Below are 26,566 nucleotides of genomic sequence, written 5' to 3'. Positions count from 1 at the left end.
TAAAAGTGGAGATTGATAGTAAAAAAAGGAATTAAATATTGATCTGTTTTTCACCCACACGTATTATATCGCTTCTGAAGATATGTATTTAACCACTGGAGTGTTTTACTTTTATGCTGCCTTTATGTTAATTTTGGAGCTTGAAAGGTTTAGTCACCAATCACTTGCATTGTATGGACCTACAGAGCTGAAATATTCTTCCAAAAATCTATGTTTGTGTTCAGCAGAAGAAAGAAAGTCATACACATCTGGGATGGCACAAGGTTAAGTAAATGAGAACATTTTAATTTTTGGATGAACTATCCCTTTAAGATGCATGACATACTGGAACTATAAAGCAGTATCTGAACTGTGATTATGTACTGCATTTGATAAAGAACTTACCTTTCAGTTGTTGAAAAAGTATGTTCTTTAGGTATGCAGCTGATTAGTAGGAATACCTTGATACAGGAATGTGGGCATTGTTCCATGACCCAAATATATGACATCTCTGCAGATGTTGTAGGTCATTAAGGAATTTTCTTGCCTACTGTTTTAAGAATACTGAGGATTCAAACATACTATTCAACTGACATAGGCCTACCATATACAGTAGTAGAGAAGTATGCATATTTGGATGCCGGATAAATCAATACTTCTCAATTGCAAATCTATACACAAAAATAACCCTTAATGCAATCTCTTTCATATTTAAGATAACCCACCTGGATCTAGATGACTAAATGTCCCGATGACAAAATCCAGAGTTGACAGAGCTAAAATGGCAAGCAGAACCAACTGAAGGCGTATGATCCATTTCACCCCGGCCAGGTTAATCCCAAGCAAGCCCAGCAGAACAGCCACAGAGATGCCCCTCACTGCCCATACACTCTGTAAGTTCAGCACCTGCGCAATGGACTCCGCAAATCCTGTGATGTACAGCGCTCCAGCTACACACTAGAAAAAGAGTGTGGACCAAACAGTGAACTGCCTGCCCATTGAATGTTCAACAGGTGGAAATAAGAATGCACATTAGTTATACCATATGTTTAATCATTAATGCTGGCATAAGTTACTCACCTGTCCAAACACATACAGGAGTCCCACAGTTCCTCCGACCCTTCCTCCGAGCACAGTGGACATCATGGAGTAGACACCACCATTACCCACGCTGCAACACTCACACACACCAATACCTGACATCACTGTAACCAAGGCAACCAACACCACCAGTGACACCAGGAGCATGCCAAGCAACACACCTGTGTTACCCTGAGGATGGTCATATGGAATAGACAGTCACACTTTCACTGAATGCCCATTTAACAGTTGCTGTCAGTCAGAAATATGTGATAAGAAACATGTGATTTTTTTAGGGTCTTTAATTACAAAAGTTGCACTCTTCAGTGAAGTCAGACACCTTTGTTTAAATGTGGGGATGCACTGATGTATCAGCTGCCAACATTTATCAGCCAATTATTGACAAAATTAAAAACATCGGCATATCAGTTATTAGCATTAATACGCTGATATGAAAAACCGCTTGTTTTATTTATAATTATTTAGTAGCACACTTTGTAAAAACTCTGTGAATCCAAATGTACAAACCAGAAATAATAATAGCCAATATATGTAGAAGGGTTGGCACTTCTAAGTACATATCATATTTAATTTTGATTCTCTCATTTTAATGTTAATGCGGAAAAACTGCCATAAGCGGACGTGACAGTTGTGAAAGTGACACATACCTATAGGCTACGTGATGAGGGAAACTATCTAAAAACCTTAAAAGGCTGCATTTTAAAATATAGTCTGCATTCAGGGCTTCAGTCAGGGCTTCAGTCAGCAGAAGTACAAAATAAAAACAATTCATTTTGATCACCATGTTATCCCAGTTAGTTATTTTCTAAATCTATTTATGTTTCATTGTGGCTCTCTTTAAAATTTGGCCTGTGTTAAACAGATCCAATCCATGTTCAATGGAACTCATTTATTGTTAGAACAGTGAAAAGGCTTTTGTACTTCTTTGTAAATTTTCTTTCCTTAGTAAAACAGTGATCTGATGACAAAATAAGGTACAGTAAGTGACAAAATATCTGTATCGTTATTGGCCTATAATTTTTGTTACAATCTGTATCGGCCAAAAATGTTCATAACGGTGCATCCCAATTTAAATGTTCAAAACTTCAGTCCAACAAAAAAGGACACATCCTATTCACAGTACAGTAAACAAAAAAACAAAAGAAAAGTGTAGTATAGCCTACTATTATCTCTAAAACTCTGACAAAGCGTAACTTACCACAAGCCAGCCAGTGCGCAAGAAGAGTACCACCCCAAAAATGTTGATCATGCAGGTGGTGAAGACTCCATCCCAAGTCCCGAAAAGAACAGGTTCCCAAACGAAGAGCTGCACCTTCCACCAAGGTTGAGCATTACTCTGGGAGCCCTACACAAACCAATGTCACTAAAATCTAAAAGTTACAACTAATGTCTGTTTCTAATCATTCAGTACCTTAGATGTAGGTAAAACAGCAGGACCTGATTATTATTTTTTATTAAACAAGGTTCACAAACAGTATATGAATCCAGACTGGAGATTACCTGTGCGTCCTCATGGAATAATTCTTGAACCTGTGGACTCATACTCCCTCATGTGCAAGAGTAGCTGTACTGGATCTGAGGAATGTAAAGAAAGTTGAATATAAAGCTTTTAAATGTACAAAAGTAACTTTAACGACACGGGGCGATGGCCACGTAGCTTGAATACATATCCAACTAAAGGCATTTGTTAATAAGTGACACGGTGGTACATTTAAACCATTAATAATCAACAAGTAATCTACATTAAACTAACATTTACTTTAAATAATATATTAAACTGAAATGAATATCGATGAACATTGTCAAACAACAGTATTAAAGCTTACTGGCCAAGTTGTGTAGAAGCCTACTACTGTTTTTTGGGGGGGGTTACCAATAATATCCACTGCAGTTGCTCCTTTTACAGTCTACAGCCAATGTTAATGATTAGCGGTCTAATATAGGCTAAATGGGATCAAAAAAATTTTTAAATGGTTAATACGATATTGGTAAATTGTAAATTCTTTGAGTACTCGTAAAAACAAACACAAACGTACCTGTGCTCGCGCTCTGCACCCGGATGCAGCAGCAGGTGTACAGTGTGGGAGAGGCGCAAGATCACCTGAGGGTGTCGAGTAGCCCAAACTTTATTTTGTTCCTCTAAAATAGTCTTTCTGGGGAATACAGATGGATGACACTTCGTAAAATGTTTAATAAAAATTGTTATTAATGTCTCAGAACATGTAAGGTCTTTTTGATACTGTGGTCAGTTTTGATAAGAAGCCAATTCCATCGTCTGTCGAAATTTCAAACGTCACCAAAGTTACATTGAGCTTTTTCTGAAAAAAGTTGGAGACCGTTTGATTGATTACACCATAAACAAGTTAGATACACTTAAATCTATTTATTGCCACTTTCACGCATCGTTGATTATTGGATATATGCTATAAAGCTGTATTTGAGTAACCAGCTGTCTCAGAATGTTGTCGCTGTTATCATGTGGAGCGCTACGTGTGCAATAAACGTCATTAAACAAATATTTGATCCATCGAGCGCCACCTCAGGTGTGTCCTATGAGTGTACCACTCTCTTCTTAACACTTTTTCCCCCCCTCATACGATATTTTCTTGTCTAGTTATTTATAACCAATTTGGTCAGATACAACCCAGACCAGATTGTCATTCACATTCTTGTCAATTAAGATTCAGATAATTTATATACAGTAATTTGTTAAAATTGTCATGAAATTGTGACCATGCAAAAAATCTCAATGGTCCTAAAATAGACTTGCAAAAAATTTGTATTTCTTTATTTTGACTTTGGGTTGAAATATGACCCACACTTTTCTTATTCCATCCCATTCCAGCGATTAATAATGAAGACACGGAAATAACACTCAACTACTTTGTTGATGTATTTGGAAATTCATTATTACACAAAAGAGGCACACAATCAAACACATCCAATCAGAACCTTTCCCCCAATGTCTTAGGCAAAGTATTGCATTAAAGTATATGGAAATAATTCGGCTACAATAAAATGGATACGTTACATATAACAATATAACCACTGTACAAGTCAGGGGGACACGCACTCTCCAATGAAATTAAACGTCTAAAACTATCAAAAGTGCTCACACTTTATAAAACCATCTGTTTTTCACTCAATTTAAACTAAGAAAACAATAATCCATAATCAGTAACCATACTGGACTTTGATGCTTTAAATCAATCATGGATTACAGTGATGTGTTTAAATGGATCTAACCTTTTACCAACAGTAACTGAACACACACAAAAAACAAAAACAAAAAAAAAAACATTTATTTTTAACAAGGAATCAAGCTCTTCCCTCAATTTTTCATTTAACTTGTATACATTTCTGGAGCACCTTTAACAGTGATTATTGATTAGATGTTCATAATGCAGGTATCATACTACATTGAAATGATAAATAATATCTTTTGAAAGTCTATGATAGTCATACAAAGTGTGTTATAATAAGATTGTAATCATTATAACTGCATTGAGAAGCAATTCATAGAGAGGACAGTACATCTGTAAATGTTACAAACATGAACACAAATTTGATTTTGTACCAACATTTGTGCAGAGAGTTATCAATGACCACAGGAAAGAGAAAACCAAAATGGCAACAAATATTCATAAATCATGTTACTTACCCTCTACATGCTATACACAAAAGAAAACATGTGCACAGCAAAATGCAAAGCTTAAAATATACACCTTTTTGCAACATATATAAAGAATAAAAGAACAATATAGGAATGCTTAGGCACACTTATGAGAAACTGTAAGTAAAACATTGGTTGGTAATGTCTTTGACACCCAGAACATGCAGACTAAATAAATCATACTAAAAGGGCTGCTCTTGTACAACTTGGCATGATACTCTCTCTCTCTCTCTCTCTCTCTCTCTCTCTCTCTCTCGTTTTTTTAAAAACAAACAAAGCTAAGATTAAAATCAAGGTACATTTGTGGGGAAAGCAGGTACATTTCCATAAACAATCTGAGAAAACAGGAACAAAGTTTTTAATCTACATGATTAGTTAAGCAATAAAGAAAGAAATGTGCAATAAACAAATGCTATGTGTACATATACAAACTAGTACAACATTGCCAAACATTAAAAGTTATTTTGTTAGTTCTAATTTAATCCAATACGACACAGCATGTGAATCTGACACACAAACATGTGTGCAAATGAATATTTCTGAGACAAAGTGAAAGCATAAAAATATTATCTCAGACCATACAGTATACATTCTTAAATAATTTTCCTTGATTTCACTAAAGACAACTTGCCATAATAGACTGATAAAGTTCATATCTCCAATGCAGGTGTGCATTATGTGTCTGGATAAGGGTAATTAAAAGTGCTTTTAAACCATTAAAAAAAATGCCCAAGATACCAAACTGCAATTTAATGTATGTTTTGAAGATCGCAAGGACAACAGCAAGAAAAAGTATGTGAATCCTTTGGAATTACCTGCATTTATGCATAAATTTGTCTTAAAATCTGGTTTGATCTTCATCTAAGTTACAATAATAAACAAACACAATCTGTTTTAACTAATAAACGCAAATTATTGTATTGTTCTTGTACATATTGAATACATAATTCAAACATTCACAGTGTAGGTTGGAAAAAGTATGTAAACCCCTAGGCTAATGACATCAACAAAAGCTAATTAAGAGTCAGGAGTTGGCAATCCTGGCATCCAATTAATGAAACTATATTGGAGGTGTGGGTTAGAGCTACTTTGACTTATAAAAAGCACTCAAACATTTCGAGTTTACTATTCATAAGAAGCATCTGCCTCACAGCAAGACCTTCAGCAAGAATTGTTGCTTTGCATAATGCTGGAAAGGGATAACTACAAAGTTATCTCGAAGAGCTTAGATATTCATCTGTCCACAGAATTGTCTATAAATGAAGACAATTTAGCACTGCCGCTACTCTCCCTAGAAGTGGCCATCCAGCCAAAATGACTCAAAAGACACACCGAAGAATGCTCAATGAGGTAAAAAGAACCCTAGAGTGACAGCTAAAGACTTGAAGGAATCATTGGAACTGGTTAACATCTCTGTTCATGAGTCTACTATCCGGAAACATTAAACAGGAATAGTGTCCATGGCAGCACACCACAGAGGAAGCTGCTGCTTTCCAACAAAAACATTGCTGCATGCCTGAAGTTTGCCAAAGACCACCTTGACACTCCACAATGCTACTGGGAAAATGTTTTGTGGACTGATGAAACTAAGGTTGAATTGCTTGGGAACAACACACTATGTACAGTGTAAAATGGCTACCGCATACCAACATGAAAGCATGATCCCAATGGTGAAGTACGGTGGATTGATTTGGGGCTGCTTTGCTGGTCGGGGCCTAGACCACTGCCATCATCTAAAGAAAAATTAATTCCCTAGTTTATCAAGATATCCTACAGGATGGGGGCCTGGGTAGCTCAGCGAGTATTGACACTGACTACAACCACTGGAGTCACGAGTTTGAATCCAGGGTGTGCTGAGTGACTCCAGCCAGGTCTTCTAAGCAACCAAATTGCCCCGGTTGCTAGAGAGGGTAGAGTCACATGGGGTAACCTCATCGTGGTCGCGATTAGTGGTTCTCGCTCTCAATGGGGCGCATGGTAAATTGTGCGTGGATCGCAGAGAGTAGCATGAGCCTCCACATGCAGAGTCTCCGCGGTGTCATGCACAACTAGCCACGTGATAAGACGCATGGACTGACGGTCTCAGAAGTGGAGGCAACTGAGACTTGTCCTCCGCCACCTGGATTGAGGTGAGTAACCACACCACCACGAGGACCTACTAAGTGGTGGGAATTGGGCATTCCAAATTGGGAGAAAAAGGGGATAAAAAAAAATTTAAAAAAAAGATATCCTACAGGATATTGTCAGGGTGGCTGTGCACCAGATGAAGCTCAGTAGAATTTGGGTGATGCAGCAGGACAATGACCATAAACACTGATGTAAATCCACTACAGAATGGCTTAAAAAAAGAAAATCCACCTTTTGGAGTGGCCAGTCAGGGAAGTGTTAATAAAGACATGAAAGATTATAATTGTTTGTGTTGTTAGCTTAAGCACATTACTTGTGACTTTGATAAAGATGAGATCACATTTTATGACCAATTAATGCAGAAAACCAGCTAATTCCAAAGGGTTCACATACTTTTCTTGCCACTGTACATCTGCAAATTCAATAAAACACATTGAACAAATTAAATGTGTTAAAAGTGTTGTAATGCACTTACCTACTGAAAACTTGGTGTGTACTAACCATTGAGTCATTAAGTCAGGCTCACTGATGACAAATAAACAACAAAATACCTGTTGGTGCTGTTGCCCAGGACAGTTACTAAAACTGCAGACCCACTTGTGGGATGTGTGAAATCAAAACCTCTATAGACCCCCTGCAGTATACCAGTGCCATGTGCACTGATTGGCATGACTTGGTCATTGGACAGTCTATTAAATAAAAATTAGCGGAGTATCACAGAAGCTATTTTTATCTGTTTGTGAATATCTCTTTTTTTTTTTTTATGCAATAACCTTCAGAGTACTGTGCAAAAATATTTCAGGATTATATAATCTCATTATATAAAAGTATGGCCTAGGTCAGTGAACCTAGGATGAGAATACCTGCAGATGGCTCTAAGGTACAATAGTGAGGTCCTTTCAGTACCTCTCCAAAAAAAAAAAAAAAAAAACTGATACAAAGCCAACTTGATTGTAATGCTATTGTAGATTAGGGTCGTTTCCATTGGTAAAGAGCTATATTATTATGTAATTCTGTTAAACATGTTGTTAATAAATTCCAGCAAAAGAACTGATCACTAACAAGAGGCAAATATGGTCATGACCTCCGTATATTTTTATCTAGGTGAAGCCACCACTGACACGTAAAATGTATACTACAACAGTGATGTAGAAATATGTCTGAATTTAGATTATTAGGAAACACAAAATATAACTAATAAATTATCCAATTTGGCAAGCCATAGTACAGTATGGTATGATCATGTTAAGCATTATATGTGTAATACACAAAAATGCTATGAAACCATTAAAAAAAAAATCAGACAAGATTTCTTTAAAGGTGCTGATAATTAAATCTAATGTGGTGTATCACTCATCTCCTGATTCCCACACAGGCTTGATTGTTTAAAGAAAGAAAATAATAAGCATTTGCACAGAGATCAGATTCCCTTCATGGACAGAACTCAAAGACCTGGAATATAAAGTGCCTTTAAAATACATCAAATAATTAAAAGCTCTTGTTTAGCCAAATGTTTGGCTGTTTGTAGCATCTGGTGAGGAGGTTAGTTGAGTTTTTGTGTCATTAACAAGAGAGAACTCTGGAAAGTCAGTTCCTCCATGTGCTCTCAGACTAACTTGTCCACTGGCGATGCCGAACTGTGAGGATATTCCAGATCTTGAGCTTGGGAACTGAGATCGAAAGTTCTGCTCAAAAGTGGCAATCTGAAATGACTGACTGACGCTTTGTGCATCTGTCTTTTTAGGCGAGGCCACCTGGTCGAGAAAGTCCTCCGTTGGAGAAACCGAGGAAGGGTTAGTCTCATCACCCGACAGGGAGAAGGAGTGTTGGGAATCTACTAAAAGGCTGAAGTTGGGTTTCTCCAAGGTGGACCTCAAAGGAGAGTTCATGCTTGGCCTGAACCGGGATGGGGATGTGAATTGCTTCTCAGTGGAAAACAAAGGTTGGCCAGCGAGACTGCTACTGTCACTTACAAACGTAAGACTCTGGTTGTTTAGATAGGTGTCGTTCTGACTAGTCCTTTCCAATGCTTGCTGGAGAAACTTGGAGTACTCTTGTAGAAGGCTGGCCTTCTCGGCCGGGGGCGCATATGAACTGCTCCCCAAAGCCTCAGTGGGGCTGCTCTCATCTGAGGAGTTGATGGAGATGCTGGACGTCACCTCTGTGTCCGCCACACTGAAGGAAATCTCCGCTTGCCCGTTTGCCTTATTGGAGTAGTGATCGAGAAGTGTTTGAAGGACCTCATCCGGAAGGACATTCTTCTCATTACTGGACTTGATCTCCACGTTCAGTGTCTGAGTCTCGGAAAGGATCATGGTGGGAACGGTCTCATCGATGACGCTCGCTACAGTTGCCTGAGTGACGGAGGGCTGTGACACAATGCTGCTCACGTTCAGTGCATAGTTTTGGCTAGTGTTAGCCGTAGCCGCCTGAAGGTATCGCTTCTTCTTGAGAAACTGCATGGCATCGTCATAATTTGTGCTGCTTCTGGTTGGTTTTGCTTGTCCTCCTTGTAGTGCTTCTACCGACTCCATGTCAGGGTTGGTCTCAACATCCAAGAGGCCTTTATTATCCACAATCTCAAATGTGTATCTTGTTATTTTGCTTTCTTCAAATGAAGACAAGGGAGAGAGACTTTGTGACTGTTCTAGCGATTGCTGTTTCACCCCTCTCCTGCTAGCTATTTTCTTCAGCACTAGTTTTGGTGGACTGATGATCTCATCATTAGATTCCTCACCTGCAAGATGCCTGTTGCGAGGCGGGGAATCAGGCAGCTCTACAGAATAATCTGCCACAACATACTCATCCTTCACTTTGGTGGCTACTGCGTAAAGAGGAAGACACTCGCTTTTGTCAAGCCTGTCTTCCGTCTTCTCCTCATTGCCGTCTTCCACCATCTTGTCTGGAACGGTGGGACCTGTGAGCGAGACTCGACTTTTATCAGAGGTCTTCTGACGTTTCTTCTTGGGTAGCGCGTATTCCTTGACAGGAAAAGAGAAGTCCAAGCTCTCCGTGCTGCGAAGAGGGCCATCTTTGGCAGCTGCATTCTGCACCTTCCTGTCCTTATTCTCATGGCACATCCGTCTGTGCTTCAGTACTCGGTCAGTTCTGGAGAAATACTGTTGGGACAAATATCCATTCTCTGATATATTCTCAATATCATAACATATTTAGGCTATATAATGCACACTAACATTTTAAAGGTGCTGTAAGCGATTCTTTCATGGAGAGGCAAGTAAAAAAAAAAAGTCAAACCCCCTGAAAGATATTACTTAAATAAGTGTCCTGAGATCTCTCACCGGGCTCTGTGAAAGCTCTGGACTCTGCAAAAAGCAAACAAAAATGTGCGGTCTATGACACTTTCTGCCTGTCAATCATTTTGTGCATTCTCAAAGTGTTGTAGTTGCAGCCAATTATTGAATGCCATTTTTAATGCCATATTTTTCATAACAGTTGTCAGTTGAGGGCGCTATTTTGCTACTGTTGTGTTTGACAACCATGGATGACAGTCTTTGCTCGGTGTCAGTCTCTACGGTAGGGCTGGGCGATATAGCCAAAAATATTATCACAATATTCTTTTTCATATCGATATTTATCATGATATACATTCACATTTGCACATTGCACTTTTTTTTTTATTTCCAAGTTGGCAGAAGCACAGAAGAAAAAATTTCCCTAAACATTCAAAATAGTCTGTAAAAAACTGCATTGGTGGCCCAGAGACAACCAAAGCATTAGGGTCCGAGGGATCTTCTACCAAAATATTAAAACATTTTATAGAGTTTATCAATCAAATGCAGTTGGATATGAATGTTAAAAGATCATCTGTTCGTTTGTTTGAAAATTTTTACATTCAAATGATATATTTCTTTACATTCAGATACCCAAGTATGGGGGCACAGAAGCCCTGACTGAGGAATGATATTGTATTGGGGTTCTGGGGTATCCCCTGAGAGAAAATGTAAAAGTCTGAATGGACCATTTTATATTTCATTAAAGTGAGAAAGACTAAGCTACAAACTAGTAATTTTATTGTCTTTCCTTGTCATCCATGCCAGAGACAATGACATCTGATTAATTTTCTCAAAATTAGAACATCTATTTGTTCATTATTAAAGGCTCACACATTGATTAATAAAGATGAAAAACATTATGGTCTAAAGGCGCTTTGGAACCACATTACCTTATGTGGCGCCTCATGTCTACTCACATGCGGGGAAGAGAGACAACGCGTGCGGAGAGGGAGAGGGCATAAATGAAGCGTGTTTGGTGCTAGAGAAAAATATTCAAGAATGCAGCACAGAAAGATCAGATCTGGTGTACACAGCATTGTTGTTTTGTTGCACTGCTCAGTAGAGACAATGAGAGGGTGCAACTGTCGTCATGAAGTCCTGCAGACCCAAACTGCAGAGACTGGAATAGCCTAATCATTAGAAAGGCAGCTAACATTAGCAACTTTATACAGTCTGACCCTACGTTTCCAATGGTGTGTTGTGAGCGAAGCTGAGCAAGCATTTTAAATTCATTCCTATGAAAGCCGAGCACCACTCTCACAAAGTGGATTGTAGGATTGGCAGCGATGCGGAGCAAGCTGTTCCCTAGTGTTGTGAGCGGCTTTGAGCAGATTTCTTCTGCACCAGTGGAAAAGTAGCCTGAGAAAGCCGAACTGCTTGCGTTTTTCACGACAAACACCTGATCGTCTAGATGTAGAACATAGGCTGGAAATTCCAGAACAATTACAGCACCATTAATGCAGAGTTCCCAAATGTTTTCCACCATTTAATTTTTCTTTACTTTTCCAGTTGTTTGTGATTTACTGGAGAAAAAAAATATATATATATATATATTTTTTTTAATAGAGATTTCACTCAAAAAAGAGCAATTTCTACCAAATTTATATTTTAGAGCCAAGCATAACTTAACAAATTTCCATAAATTCTCTGTGATTTTTCAAGATTTTATTTATTTCCATGAGTTTCCTTTCACCCTGACTACACCGGATGCAAGCGTTGCATCATGTCGCATCGAGAGCAATAGAAACCATTATAATCAATGATGATATCTACACTGGAAGCGTCCGTTGCGGCGCGTCACACCGTCAGTAAAAGGGTGTCCCATTCCATTTCGCACTGCATGCACTGGTGCTCCTATTGCCAACAACACAAATAAACGGTTTAGAACATTTGTGTCGATGCATACAATTTAGTCAGCCTCAAGCTGTTGCATCGCATCAACGGACACACTTGGTGTAGACGGGGCGTAAGCCTGGAAATCACACATTTAAAACTCCCTGATATTTCCAGTTTTCCCATGAACGTGGTAACACTTTTAATTGCGCAATATCAAATTTGATATTGGTTTATTTGGTTTGGACCAGTTAAATTGCCTAACCTGATGGCAGTAGTCACACTGGTAAGGCTTCTCCCCGCTGTGCGTTCTCTTGTGCCTCTCCATGTGGTATTTCTGGATAAATTTCATTCCACATTCATCACAGCGAAAAGGTTTTTCTCCTACAGGTGGGACATTACAGGTTATTATGAATGTTATGCAAAATTTAAGCAAATCAAATACTTTTTTCCCATCAAAGTAAGCAAGTGTGGGAGTGCCATGGTAGGCTCCCCTCCAGCCCTCTCCAAGTCTATGAGACTAGATCTGTTTTGTCAGTGTATAAAGGACCACAAAACAGATTAGTGCAATGGATCACATTCATCCATATTTCCTTGGTTGTGAAAATGTAATTGGACATTTTGGAAAATTTTTAAGAGAAATATAAATTACACTTTCTTTTTCTGATCTGCTTGTATTATTTTAAATAACTGCTTACCTGTGTGGATCTTCTCATGTCTCTGAAGCAGGTACTTCTGAATAAAACGCATGTCACACTGATTGCACTGAAAAGGCTTTTCACCTGCCAATAAAACAAGTGTTTTTCATTTTGTTCTTTTATATGTAAATGACTTCCTAAGGACCAGCACAAGTAGTTTAATCTTACCTGTATGAATAAAGACATGTCTTTGTAAATGGTAGTTTGTCCTAAAAGCTGCATTGCAGTGCTCACAGACATGAGATTTTGGATTCTGGTGTCCAAGGGAGCCATCTTCATTAATAGTGAGAATCTAATAAAATGATGGAGAGAATCAATAGTTCAATACTATTTCACAGAAAATGTAATAAGCTGTCATGCCTGAGCACCTTTGTAGTGTAGGACAGTTAGAGGACGTAATAAAGCTCAGTTCTGGTGTGCCAGCTATCTTATAGAGGTGCATAATAGTTTTTAAAGAAATAAGATTTATATGAGTACAAACAATCAGCTTTGTACCCTTATAATAAATGGAATAATATACAGCGAGCAAGTCCACTATAAAAAAAAAGAAGCAACTTAAGGACAATTCTAAACTTTCATTACTTTTAAAATGACTTTTTTCAACCAATGTCATGCAGCCTGTAAAGTATCCCTCACTTAGAGAGGTTATAGCATACTGCTCCTTTATCAGTGGCATCTCTGATGCTTCATATTAAACCTTTGCAGGTGATCGCTGCTTTCTCTTCTTCTTTTTGTGACAGTCGGTTGAGTCCCTCCCTTGTTTCTTCTCCTTCTTATTCAGAATCAACGAATCTGGCACTTTCATCTCCTGCTTTATATTTACCTAATAAAAGCAAAAACAAAATAATAATTACATACATTTACTGAATTTCTCAGTGTCTAAAAGCATACAAAGTAACATGTAACAGACTTTTAAAATACCTTCTTTTTTTAAAGTTGAAATTTCTCTACAAAATGTCAAAAATAACTTGATTTGAAGAATGCCTGCATCCTAATGTTAATCTTTATGATCACACTTTATATTAGGTGTCTTTAACTACTGTGTACTAAGTTCTACTAGCATTAAAATACATACAATGCAATGTACTTATTGTGTATTTACGTTGTTCTGCAAAATTCTCACAAGATTCACATTAGCTGCTACTGAGGTTGAGGTATGGGTATATTTAAGAGTAGAGTTAGGGTTTAGTTTAAGGGTTGGGTTAGGTTTAGGATTAGAGATTAAGGTTAACAGTGTAACAACAGATGTAATTAAATGCATGTACTTTAAATGCAAGTACAATGCAAAAGCATATATTTACAAAATAAGTACATTGTATCAAATGCTTAAGTACATAGTTAAAGATTGTAAGAATGTTAAATGGGTCCATATTTACACAAAATAAGGCAATTTATCATCTGTCATATTTTTTAAAGGCTACAGACTATTGGTCGAATGATATTGGTTTTTCAAAGGTCGATGCAGATACTAATACATAGAGAGGAGGGTTGCTGTTGGCCGATATATACATACAGTACAACAACAGCAAATGAGATGTACAAAAAAAAAAATCTTTACAAAAAAAGAAATTAAGAAATTGTTTATTATCCATTGACAAAACTGTAGATTTCATACATCTCTGACACAAGGGGAAGCAATCAGTCACACAGACACGATTAACAGCTAATGCCGATAATAATGTATAATCTTTATGCCCTCTTTGGAGATTAAATAAAGAGTTTTGATAAAGCACAGCAATCAGGTCTTAATCACCTCAACTGGCTTTAGACTTACTGGCATACTGAGTGTATAGTGTAATTTATGGGAGATTCGCTGTGAGAAAGTGGAGTCATCCTGTCCATCATTTTTCACAGTCTCCTCATGAACCATCATGTCATCCTGAGACATCAGATCATGTGAGGTCAGCCCTCCACCTGCCAAGTCTTCATCATCTTCCTCCTCATCGTCATCATCCTCTGCCAAAAGGGGATGATTGGCCAAGCTCCGTTCCCCAAGTGTCATATCCAGACTGCCTCTTCTTCCTCTACCATCCACCCTTGAAGGACCCAAACTTCTGGATGAGTGGTGAAGCCCCATAGGGCCACATTTCATAAGCATCCCCTCCAGCTTGTCATCAGTGTTCATCGCTGAATGCTGAGCAGTTGAGCTGAAGCTACAGGAAGAGACTGGTCCAACATAAGGATTCCTAACAGCAGTCAACACTGTTGTGTTCACAGCACTTGCCTTCCGACAACCTGACTGAAAGAAACAACACACTTGAGTTTAAGAGAAACAAACTTTACATGAGTAATAAGGTGTTTTCTTCATTTTTCTCTCCAAAAAGACTGAGACCACTATTGAAAAGGCTGCTATGTTGCATTTTTCTAATTGAAAACAACATTACTTAATTAAAAATTATATTTGAGCATAAAGAGTGAAAAGCAGACATGATATGACATAACATGAATTTCAGAATTTCTTAGTATTTTGTATGTCCCCCGCATGAACTCCACAGGTTTGTGCAAGATGCTCCAAAGAGCAAGACTGGTACATTGGTAGTCTGACAAATACAAATGTCAAAGTCATTGCATAATCTGAAATATTTCTTCGTCATCATACATCATCGCTTTTCTTTGTTTTACACACTCAAAAAAAGGATTTTTGCAGGTTGTTCAGTTTACTTAATTAAAATGAACTAAAGCAACACAATTCTAGAACATTTGGTCACAACTTAATTTCATTGTGTTCTATCCAATTAAATTTGTAAAATGTAAGTTTACTTAATCCATCTGAGTTTGAACCACGTGAATACTTTTGTAGTACTGACGAAACTGGGCAGGGGATTTCCATTTCCCAGCATGCTTTGCACAGGACTGGATGTGGTGAACAAGTAGTGTTGAAATGAAGTGTTATGTTTTTGCATTTTTGAGCAAAATGAGAATAGGAGGAGATTTGTTAATGTTTTAATGTTCTGTTATATTGTTTTTTAAAAAGAGTCTGTTAGGCTGGAGTTTTGGAGGTTAACATTGTTAAGATTGGTGCTTATATTTAGGTTGGGGATGGATTTTCACATTCAAGTGATGTTTGATTCGAGTGCTGCTTAGCTCTATAAACAGTTGCTATCAATTGGCAGTGCAACAGTTTCACTGTCTGTACATTTGCTCACCTGGCATATACTAATAATTATTCAAATAAATTAAGTTGGACCAACAAAAGAAAACTAATCAAATTAAACATTAGTATATTTAGTTTGACGAACCTAATAAAATTGAGTTAAAACTACTAAAGTACATTGATTTGAGCTAATCCAACTAAATTAAGTTGGCTGAATGAAACTAACTTAACCTGAATAAAAGAAATGAAATTGCTTGTAAAAACTTTCTCAAATTCAAGAAAGAGTAATAAATTGGATAATAAAGTGGATTTTTTAAAATCCCAAAACATTGTTTATTTCCAGGTTTAAATGGACATTTGGACAAATATCAGAATTTTGGACCCCATTGTATCATTTTGTTTCATCTCCTGATATGCAGAGAATACATTACAATAATCTCAATTTAACTTGAAATGACTTTGGTGTCAGAATGGCCACTGGAGCATAAACATAATTAATAAGGCAGCATTCTTACCTTATTATGCAAGATTCCGTTTTTCTTTCAAAACAGTCACCTGTTGTATCTATGTAATACATCATGTCTTATTATTGTTAACACTAATAATCCAAGAAAGCATCCTACAGTATATTTAGTCAATGAGCAATAACATATTTAATATTCTGTGTTTCTAACATAATGAGCCCATAATATGGATCACAATAACTGAACCTCTGCATGATTATTCTCTTACACATATGAGCTGGTCAGCATTCTGCAACTCTTTACAGTAAAAACTTAAAGGATTATTTCGGGTTGAGTACAAGTTAAGCTCAATCAACAGCATTTGTGGCATAATATTGATTACCACAAAAAATTATTTTGACTTGACCCTCCTTTTCTTAAAAAAAAAAAAAAAAAAAAAAAAAAGCACAAATCTGGGTTCCAGCAAGGAACTTACAATGGAAGTAAATGGGGCCAATCTGTAAACGATTAAGTACTCCCTATTTGTGATAAAATAGCTAACCTTTTCTGTGAAAAGTTATAGCCAATTTTACAACTTTGTTGCCATGACAACGTAATGTCAACCAACCCTAAAACGACTGTAAAAATTACAATTTAAACAACTTCAGCTCAAATAATACATTAGTTTTAACAGAAGAATTAATGTAAGTGCTTTTATAAAATTATAAGCTTCACATTTCTGCCTTAAAACCCTCCAAAAATTGGCCCCATTCACTTCCATTGAAAGTGCCTCAATGTAACTTTTATGTGTGGTAATCAACATTATGCCAAAAATGCTGTCGATTGAGCTTAAATTGTATTGAACCCAGAACACAGTATTTCTTCAACCGATGAGGCCAGATTGCAAATTTCTGTTTACATATGACATGCCAATTATCACCCTAGAATTAGACACATAGAAACTAGATCAACTAATGATTTCAATGCAAAATAGACAACGTTAATAGTTTAAACTCTGTGCATGCAGGTTTATTCGTATTAATAAAAATAACTACAGAATTAACTGAAAGTGACTGTATTTATTTACAGTCTGACGCTACAAACACATACAGTGACCCTCAACCACAACACAGACTGCCTGTTCCCACTGTCACAGTTCATAATGCACGCAAATACACTGCCCATTTAATATTATTTGTACTTAATGTGTCTAATGCGTTTTAATAATGTGTTTAATATATTTGAATATAATTTGGAGTTTCAAATTGGCCTGATCTCCATCACTGCTGCTATTTCATCGCGCGCACAGAAGCCAGAATGCATACATTTTCACGGATGATTCAAACGCAGTCCCGCATGGATGAAGAGTATACGTACCCCTTGTGCTGTCAGCACGGCGCTGACGGCGGGTTCGAGTTGCATATGACGTGTTTGTCAAAGTTTACTGCGATGCTTTGGCTGCTAGCGCGCGAAGCTAGCGAGCTACGTTCCATCTGCAAATGCGCATGCGCTCTGACGACATGCGCGGCAGATGCGCTCTGATGACAGACTATCGAATATTGTTGGGGTTTTATTACTGGCTGGAATACACTTCCAGCGGTGTAAATGGCAGGGGAAATTCATGTAGAGAATAATAATGGCAGGATAGCCTGGGTATGTATGAAGGTTTTATAAATGTATTCCTGAATTTATAAACTGGATAAAAAATTAGCCTATAAAAGGAGACAGGTGCAATCAGAATGAGCTTTATTGCCAAGTATGCTTACACACACAAGGAATTTGTCATGGTGACAAGCTTCCAGTGCAAATGCAACTGTATATACATACATACAAACATATACATTTAAACATAGCTACATATAGTGACAAAAATAAAAACAAATATAACAGATGAAAAAAAATTGAAAAACACAATAGAGCTATAATGTTGTTCGAATATTTTATATACAGATATACAGTTATGTGCAGTTGTATATTGCACATGGTTGTATTGACAAAAGGAAAGTATTTGGGGTCAGCCTTAACTGTTCATGAGATGGTAGCCTGAGGGAAAAAACTGTTCCTGGGCCTGGCTGTTCTGGTGCTGGCGCTGGCCAGAGGGCAACAGTTCGAAAAGCAAGTGTGGGGGGTTGCAGGAAGTGTAAATGTTTGTGTGCTGTGAAGGTCAGAGCAGGTGTGGTGTGTGAGACTGGGCTTTTCAAATCTATAATATAAACCATCAGCCAATTGTTGATTCCCTACAGTGTTGGGGGATGGTGTCTTGTAGTTGGTCAAGTCTTTCAGGCCTCTCCACACTGATGCAGGGTCGTTAGCTGAAAACAGTTTTTTCAGCTTTTCAGAATAGCCTCTTTTAGCCACTCTGATCTTCTTTGTCAGTCTGTTTTTGGCCTGATTATACAAGATTTTAACCCCACTTCTGTAAGCATCCTCTTTGGCCTGACGAAGCTGCCTGAGTTTTGCTGTAAACCATGGTTTGTCATTGTTGTATGTCAAATAAATCCTAGTAGGAATGCACATATCCTCACAGAAACTGATATATGATGTCATAGTATCTGTGAGCTTGTCCAGGTCTTTGGCTGCAGCTTCAAAAACACACCAATCAGTGCAGTCAAAGCAGGCTTGTAGTTCCAGCTCTGCTTCATTGGTCCATTCTCTACAGTCTTAACTACAGGTTTAGCTGATTTTAGTTTCTGCCTGTAGATTGGAAGAAGATGAACCAGACAGTGATCAGAGAGTCCCAAAGCTGCTCGAGGGACAGAGCGATATGCATCCTTTATTGTTGTGTTGCAATGATCCAGTATATTTCTGTCTTTGGTGGGGCATGTAATGTGCTGTCTGTATTTGGGCAGTTCACATGTGAGATTTGCCTTGTTAAAATCCCCAAGAATAATAATAAGTGAGTCTGGGTATTGTTGTTCCGTGTCTGTGATCTGATAAGCCAGCTGTTGCAGCGCTGCGCTCACACATGCATGTGGAGAATTATAAACACACACAAGAATACACAAGGAAAACTCCTATGGCAAGTAGAAAGGCTTACAGTTTATGAAGAGTGCCTCTAAATTAGGACAGCACATCTTCTTCAGCGTTGTTACATCTGTACACCAGCATTCGTTGATGTAAAAATCAGGTGTGTCCCTGCCTGGTTTTGCTCATTGGTGATTTCTCTACACTCTTACTCAAGGTTTCATAAAAGTAAAAAAAAATAAAAATAAAAATAAAAAAAAAAGCCCCAAAAGTGGAACTGTGGGGGCAAAATTCCCTTGAAATGAATTATATTATGAATTCAGATGACCCTCCTTTTCTTTCAAAAAATCTGGGTTCCAGTGAGGCAATTACAGTACAAATGTAAGTGAATGGGGCCAATCAGTAAATGTTAAAATACTCACTGTTTCGAAAGTATAGCCACAAGACCTAAATAATATGTGTCAACATGATTTTAGTGTGATAAAATCACTTACTAACCTTTTCTGTGTAAAGTTATATCCACTTTTACAACTTTGTTGCCATGATGACTTAAACCCTAAAACAGCATTTTAACCTTTAAATGCATGGGTGTTTTGCCAAACATTATTACATACTCGGGTCTTTAGAGACCCGGCACATATATCTATTACAAATGGATCAACAAAATGCCCAGATAGTGTCACATTTTCTAAACATTTTCAAGACAATGAGAAAATCATTGAAAATAATATATTCTGATATATTTTGATGTTTTATTTTTCATATATCAAAGAGATATATTATTACTTCCACACTGACAATGGCTGTCAAATACATATAAGCTACACACAAGATACACATATGTATTTTCTCAGGCACTTTTTGAGTCTAAAATAGATGCACAAATTGCATAATTTCAGTAGTACACCCAAATGACAAACTGTTCATGTGTTACACTTGCTACAGTTTACTTCCACATTGCGTCTTCATCAAATAGCAAAGTCAAATGTAATAGTGCACATTTAGAATAACATTATACATTAAAAACAAATAGCCTATGGTGCCTAATAGCCTATTAAAATAGCGTGACCATATGTCCTCTTTTTCCCGGACATGTCCTCTTTTTCGGCAAAGTTGTGTAGTTTTGTGTATCTGTATACAAACAAAATGTTCATAATTTTTTGAATGAATAAAACAGGCTACTAATACTGAGAAAAAGAACTAATGAAAAAAACTGAATATTTATGCATGACTCTTTTAATAATAATAATAATAATAGCAGCAGCACAAAAACATTTGTCATTATATCGACGGTCGTGGCCCTTGACTTTGTATTGTTGACAGAATTTGACCCTTGGTGACTGGTGTACACGCATATGAAATACTGATAATTCATGTTGTCACACAGAAAATCAACTAATATAGTAATAATTTGTTTGAATATAGTACTCATTTGTCTTGTAAGAAAGAAATGTATTTCCTGTGATAGTACACTTATACAAATAACCATAAAAATTTGATTAATGGAAAAATTAATAAAAAATAAATAAATAAATAATAAAAACGACACTATTACATATCTAGGGTCTTAAATTACCCTAAACACTTTTGGTAATGAAGCAGGTATATAAAAAAAATCAAATTTTCCAATTCTATTAAATAAAATAAACTTTTATAAAATTATAAACTCCAAATTTGTTCTGCATAAAACCTCAAACATTTTTTGCCCCCATTCTTCAATTGTAAGTGCCTAACTGTAACCTTTTGCTTTTTTTTTTTTTAAAGAAAAGTAGAGATGATTTTTTTTTTCTTTCTGGTGGTGGTATTCAACATTATGCCACAAATGCTGTCGATTTAGCTTAACTTGTATTGAAACCGGAATATTCATTTTATTAAAAAAACAAAACAAAAACAACAACAACAAAAAAAAAGTTAACTTCTGATATTGACTCAACTTCAAAATAATATACTCAAGTTGATAAAGAGTGTTAGAAAAGTATGAAATGTGAGTAATGGACAACTTGATATTTCTGGAAGAGAATAAGAGCTGTTTTGCATAGCCTCGAACCAGTATTCACTCTTCAAATAAAACAAAAAACATCTGGCCATGTCACGTCCTCAAATAGTTCTGTGATGTCAAGTTGCTCTTAAGTTAAAACGCCACTAGAGGGAAGCATTTGTTCTGCATTTACAACCCAGAAACAAGTAAAGGTCACTCAAAAATGGCTGCGAGATACTGTGTTCGACTTCATGCAGCGCTCCGCGGACCGATCGGCGCCGGACTTGAAGCAATGCCTGTCGGTTAGAAATTTTGTCCGACTTGAAACGGCGCCACCGCCGATTCACCAGCGTTTCAGCGAATCTAGCCGGATGTCTCAGGTAGTGCCAGCTCTGAATGACGACACACGTCATTCACGATTGGCCAAACTCACAACGTGACAACGGTGACGTGTTTTCCATGGGCTGATTTCGCAATGTACATGCTACCCTTACTACTTCTGCATTGTAAGTCTATGGCAGAAATAAATAGAAGTATGGTATTATGCCATTACCATGGTGTTTATTCTGACACCTCTAGTTCGGCGATAACTCAGAAATCTGTGGTTATTATATGTTTCTATTATGTAATATTATGTTTGTCATAGTAATGTTTTTATTCATAAAAAAAAAAAAAAAATTCGAAATTATTAATAATACTGACTCCTTTATTGGTATTAAAATAATGCAGGCTTTTATTTGACTCTTCTGGTACACACAACATGCACAGTATTAAGCAGCACATAACCTTTTCAAATGAATACATTTTCTAGTTATTTTATGTAAAATTGATACGCTGTTCCCTCGAACACGAATCTCAAAAACATCCTGTGACGTCGTACAATTTGGATATGAAAGTACGCATCCTTCAGATCTATCGACGCAAACCAATCGTGTGGGCGTACATGCGATAAGATCCGTTTCCAAGTAATCATTTTGAATGGGCGCTTTATAAGTGCACGATTTTAATGTTTCAGATCCAGGATTGGCCTTTGGAACAAGAAAATAACGACTGTAAAACCATTTTTGTGCTTGATAAATCTCTATCGCGTTTTTCACGCATTTTTTATTGCATAGGACACAGATACAAAATTTTGTAAAACATTGTGAACAACAATATTCCTCTCCCGATGAACAGCAGTGGGGAGATAGGGAACAGTGTCCTGTGTCTCTAATCGAGCCTTCTTCGGAGCACTGGAGGGAACCACAGGCTCCGTTTCCGCTTCAAAGCATTGCACCCATCAGGAGCGCTTCCGCTGCGCAGGGGAGTTCCTCCCGTAGGCGCGAGGTAGGCGCTGGTACGGCTGCTTTCGTCTGGGCCATGGCTTGCATGGTCTCACTGGTGGCTCGGTGACGGCAGGTGCTGGCGCTGAGTTAGCGGGCATGGGTCTTTTAACCGGGCGCTGGCTTGAGACAGAGTGGGGGCGAGCCATATGCGCTATGCTCCATTTGGGCATAAAGTGCCTTATAGCTTGTGACTACTGTTGAGTCGCAACGTAATGCTCAGCAAACATACCACACCATCAAAGAGGCCGGCTGGAGACACTGGGCATTCAACAGAGATGTTTTCTCTCTGTCACACATCTCCATGAGGGTCAGCCATATATGCTGCTCCAGAACGACCAGGTTGCCTATGGACTTGCCGATGGCTTGCGCCGTGACTTTTGTGGCATGTAGCGCTAAGCCTGTTGCAGCCCGTAGCTCTTTGGAAGTCTCCGGATCAAAGCCTTGCTTGTCCATTTGATTGAGGAGCTTTGCTTGGAATACCTGGAGCACTGCCATTGCGTGGAGTACTGAGTCAGCATGTCCTGCCGCTGAGTAGGCTTTTCCCACCAGTGTGGATGTCCATCTAGACGGCTTAGAAGGATGTATGGGACGTGATTTCCATGGCCTGTTACACGTGGGGCAGAGATGTGCCACTACCGCCTCCTCCACAGGGGGTAGTTGGGCATAGCCATTCTTTTCCCCGTGGTCCACATTCGTGAGAATGGCGTCACTGCACGTGCGCGCTGAGAGGGGCGCGTGCCAGGACTTAGATAGTTCGCTATGAACTTCAGGGAAAAATGGGGCAGATCTGCAGGACGCGGCCGCTTGACGGCGTCCGGACTGCAAGAACCACTCATCAAGGTGAGACTGCCCAGGTTCCTCTGGGGGAGACCACTCAAGGTTGAGTTCTTCGACCGCCCTTGCAAGGACGCGAAGCACCGTCTGATGGCGGGATATGTCTCTCGCACAATGAACACTTACGGAACGACATCGTGAAGACGCGAACACGTAAGTAGCAAAATATATATATATATATATTTATATTTATATCACACAAATTACAATTGCTTTTAAAAGGATACTCTGCACCTGCCGACACGCTGCGGAGAATCAGGATGCTGAGGCCCGTTCACCAGCGAAGCGTCAAGTGGCGATGTGGAGAGATTTTTGCTGGAGCACTGCAGGGGAGTGGAGAGTCTTCTCACTGCCATGAAGATTCCGCCCGCTGACTCGTGTGTATCGACGGCGAAGGGTAGAGGGCTTCTAGACAAGAGATGATCGCTGTCTTGAACGAAGAAATTCTGAGGAAATGGTGTCTGTGCACCTGTTTTTATAGTGGACAGTTTCACGCCAAAACAGGTGGGGCTCAAACACCATGGCCGATATTAGAATATTGGCGTTATTGTAGAGTGGTTTCAACTAGGCCATGTATGAAGGCACTCCCCATATGCGTAGCATATTCTGCGCTAATTATTTTGATCTGCACTTATTATTTTGATCTGCGCCTTTTACTTATTTTTGCGCTTATTATTTTTTTATCTGCACGTATTATTTTTTGATTCACGCTTATTATTTTTGGATCCGTGACCGCAATAGTTTTGGCGGGATTTTGATCCCATAAAGCTGGAAGCCCGGCAGATGTAATGCGCTGCCCGGAATGGCTTCACTCAGCCAGGTTTCTGTGAAGTACAAGGCAGCAGAGTTTGTACATGTGAGGAGAAGTAGTTTGTCCGTTTTGTTAGGAAGAGAGCGGAGATTCGCTAGATGAATACTCGGCAGCGCTGTTCAAAAGCCGCGCTGTCGGAGCTTGACCAGTGCGCCAGCTCACTTCCTTCGCTTGCGTCTCTTAGCGTGCTTGAACAACACTGCTGCTCCTCCAACTAAATTGTCCAGCAAAATATACGAATAGTCAAAAACCGGGAAAAGATTATCTGGTATGTGCTGCCGAATGTTCAGCAGTTCGTCCCTGGTAAAACTGATTGGAAAAAAAATTAGAAAAACAGCAAAAGAATTGGAGAGCTTCACACAGAGGCGGCCTTTCGTGGCGCCATCATAATACAGTATTTCTAGCCATCATACAAGAAATAAAACATATTACTTATGATTGTTTACTCCTTGTTTGATATGGAAATTACTGCATATATAGCATATAATGTAATCAAACAGTAACATCAATACAAACAAATATATATATATATATATATATATATATATATATATATATATATATATATATATATATATATATATATATATATATATATACACACACACACACACACACACACAACAGTTAGTTCCGGTCCTCGAATCTGATTGGACGAGAGATGTTCCATGAGCACCGATGGTCTCACACCATCAGCACTCAGACGCTTCACTGCGTGTATCACTCTGCTTGTGTTCGTGCCGTTCAAAACTGAAGTATAAGAGCAGTGCAGATGTTTTAAGGGCTACTGTATGTCTCTTTTTACATGTATTTTTTTTACATAACATATGTTAGCCAGCAGGTGGTGGCAAAAGATAATTTTTGTGTGTAATATGAGCCAGTTAGGTGACATGAAGTGAATCCGCATCAGCCAGTGTTTACATTCAACAGCGCTCTGTGATCGCTCGTATTACTACTACACTACTAAAGCTAGGAAATAGCTTTAAACGGCTTTAAATGAACAACTTCAGCATTACAGCTCATCACAGCTGAGAGACACAACAGACTGATTAATTACAGAATTCAAGGCATTTACCTCTTTCCAGAGTTTCCACATTGGAGAGGACGTGCTGTTTAAATTGGCGGAGAAGATTGCGGTTTCTATAGTGAAAGACTCTTGTGCACCGGCTGCCGCGAAATAGGGAGAAATACCCCCGCTTGGACAGCTACTTTTTCACTGAGAAAGCTGATCTTCAGAAAGCTGACAGCATCTCTGCTCGGGTGTGGCAACAGGTGATCGCACATGCTCCATCTCTGTCTCTGTCTCTTTCTCTCTCTCTCACACACATCTATCTATCCTTGTTTATCCAATAACTTGTTAGAAACAGCACAAGCCGTGATACTATTTCTGAAGTGACATTTTTGAATTACTAACAAAGGCTTGGAGGCATCATTTGGTTTGAACGGCAGATTCTGATCCGTCGTGTAAGAAAGTAGTTCCATACACAAATGCGTTTATATGACTGTACTCAGTTTTACCTAATTTAAAAAAAATTTACTTGTTCATTGCATTGTTGTATATAAGCTATATCACACTCTCAATCGTGCTATATGTCCCTAAATCAGCACTGCTGTGATTACCTACGGCACTCAGACTGCGGCCACATCACAGCAGTGCTGATGTAGGGCCATTTCGCACTCTTGCCATGTGATATTGTTATTTTTAACAAAGTGAAATAAAAATTTCATTTTATTTTGTTAAAGATTACTCAATTCAATTTGATGGAATTCTGTTATGAAATTGAAAGGTGTAAAAAAAAAAAAAAAAAAAAAAATGTTGTGTGTGTGTACAGGTTTAACATATTATTTACTTATTCTGGCCCTTAGCAGTTTTCTTGAGTTTATGGTTCACACTTAACATTTATAAATATACAACAGTTAGTTCCGGTCCTAGAATCTGATTGGACGAGAGACATTCCATGAGCACTGATGGTCTCACACCATCATCACTCCGCTTGTGTTCGTGCCGTTCTAAACTAAAGTGTAAGAGCAGTGCAGATGTGTTAAGAGCTATGGTTTTTATTTTTATTATTATTATTATTATTATTATTATTTTTTACATTACATGTTAGCCAGCAAAAGATCATTTTTATGTGTAAAATGAGCCAGTTAGGTGACGTGAAGTGAATCCGCGTCAGCCAGTGTTTACATACAGCACTATATGATCGCTTGTATTACTACTACTAAAGCTAGGAAATAACTTTAAATGGCTTTAAACGAACAACTTCAGCATAAAGGCTCATCACAGCTGAGAGACACAACAGACTGATTAATTACACAAACTTACCTCTTATCGGACTTTCCACATTGGAGTGGACACACTGTTTAAAATGGAGGACATTGCGGTTTCTATAGTGAAAGACTCTTGTGCACC

The 26,566-nt window shown here is 38.2% G+C and overlaps 2 protein-coding genes across 3 annotated transcripts in view; both read right to left on the bottom strand.

Moving 5' to 3' along the window:
- Positions 1–3,138, bottom strand: part of LOC127446937 (solute carrier family 12 member 8-like) — a 28,792-nt gene extending 25,654 nt beyond the window's left edge. Inside the window, exons 1-6 of the mRNA XM_051708284.1 lie at positions 3,117–3,138; positions 2,907–3,024; positions 2,581–2,655; positions 2,279–2,425; positions 1,060–1,251; positions 705–936 (exon numbers count right to left, since the gene is read on the bottom strand). Of these exons, the coding sequence (XP_051564244.1) occupies positions 705–936; positions 1,060–1,251; positions 2,279–2,425; positions 2,581–2,622 (613 nt within the window). The 5' untranslated portion in view covers positions 2,623–2,655; positions 2,907–3,024; positions 3,117–3,138. The remainder of the gene's footprint in view (positions 1–704; positions 937–1,059; positions 1,252–2,278; positions 2,426–2,580; positions 2,656–2,906; positions 3,025–3,116) is intronic.
- An 811-nt stretch (positions 3,139–3,949) lies between these two features.
- On the bottom strand, positions 3,950–17,748 carry znf148 (zinc finger protein 148). Of its 2 annotated transcripts, none has more exons than XM_051708282.1 (7): positions 17,619–17,748; positions 14,479–14,943; positions 13,402–13,527; positions 12,873–12,996; positions 12,705–12,788; positions 12,272–12,390; positions 3,950–9,999 (listed from the first exon to the last, which is right to left on the bottom strand). In XM_051708282.1, the coding sequence occupies exons 1-7, from the start codon at positions 17,661–17,663 to the stop codon at positions 8,383–8,385; spliced, it is 2,580 nt and encodes an 859-aa protein (XP_051564242.1). In that variant the 5' UTR covers positions 17,664–17,748; the 3' UTR covers positions 3,950–8,382. The 2 variants fall into 2 exon arrangements, with proteins under 2 accessions (XP_051564242.1, XP_051564243.1); XM_051708283.1 differs by having other exon boundaries at positions 14,479–14,939.
- Between the last annotated feature and the right edge of the window lie 8,818 nt (positions 17,749–26,566).

Source organism: Myxocyprinus asiaticus, chromosome 10, assembly GCF_019703515.2.
Source record: "Myxocyprinus asiaticus isolate MX2 ecotype Aquarium Trade chromosome 10, UBuf_Myxa_2, whole genome shotgun sequence".
In the NCBI taxonomy this organism is placed as follows: domain Eukaryota; kingdom Metazoa; phylum Chordata; class Actinopteri; order Cypriniformes; family Catostomidae; genus Myxocyprinus; species Myxocyprinus asiaticus.
Note: the sequence above shows the minus strand (reverse complement) of the source record. Positions and strands in the feature narration are given on the sequence as shown.

Excerpts from the sequence above, each read along its gene's own strand:
- znf148 (XM_051708282.1), bottom strand. The coding sequence starts at position 17,663 with ATGCAACTCGAACCCGCCGTCAGCGCCGTGCTGACAGCACAAGGG. Across the intron at positions 12,997-13,401 it reads AGCAGCGATCACCTGCAAAG|ATTCTCACTATTAATGAAGA; the intron begins GTTTAATATGAA and ends TCATTTTATTAG. Across the intron at positions 10,000-12,271 it reads AGTGTGACTACTGCCATCAG|TATTTCTCCAGAACTGACCG; the intron begins GTTAGGCAATTT and ends TTGTCCCAACAG.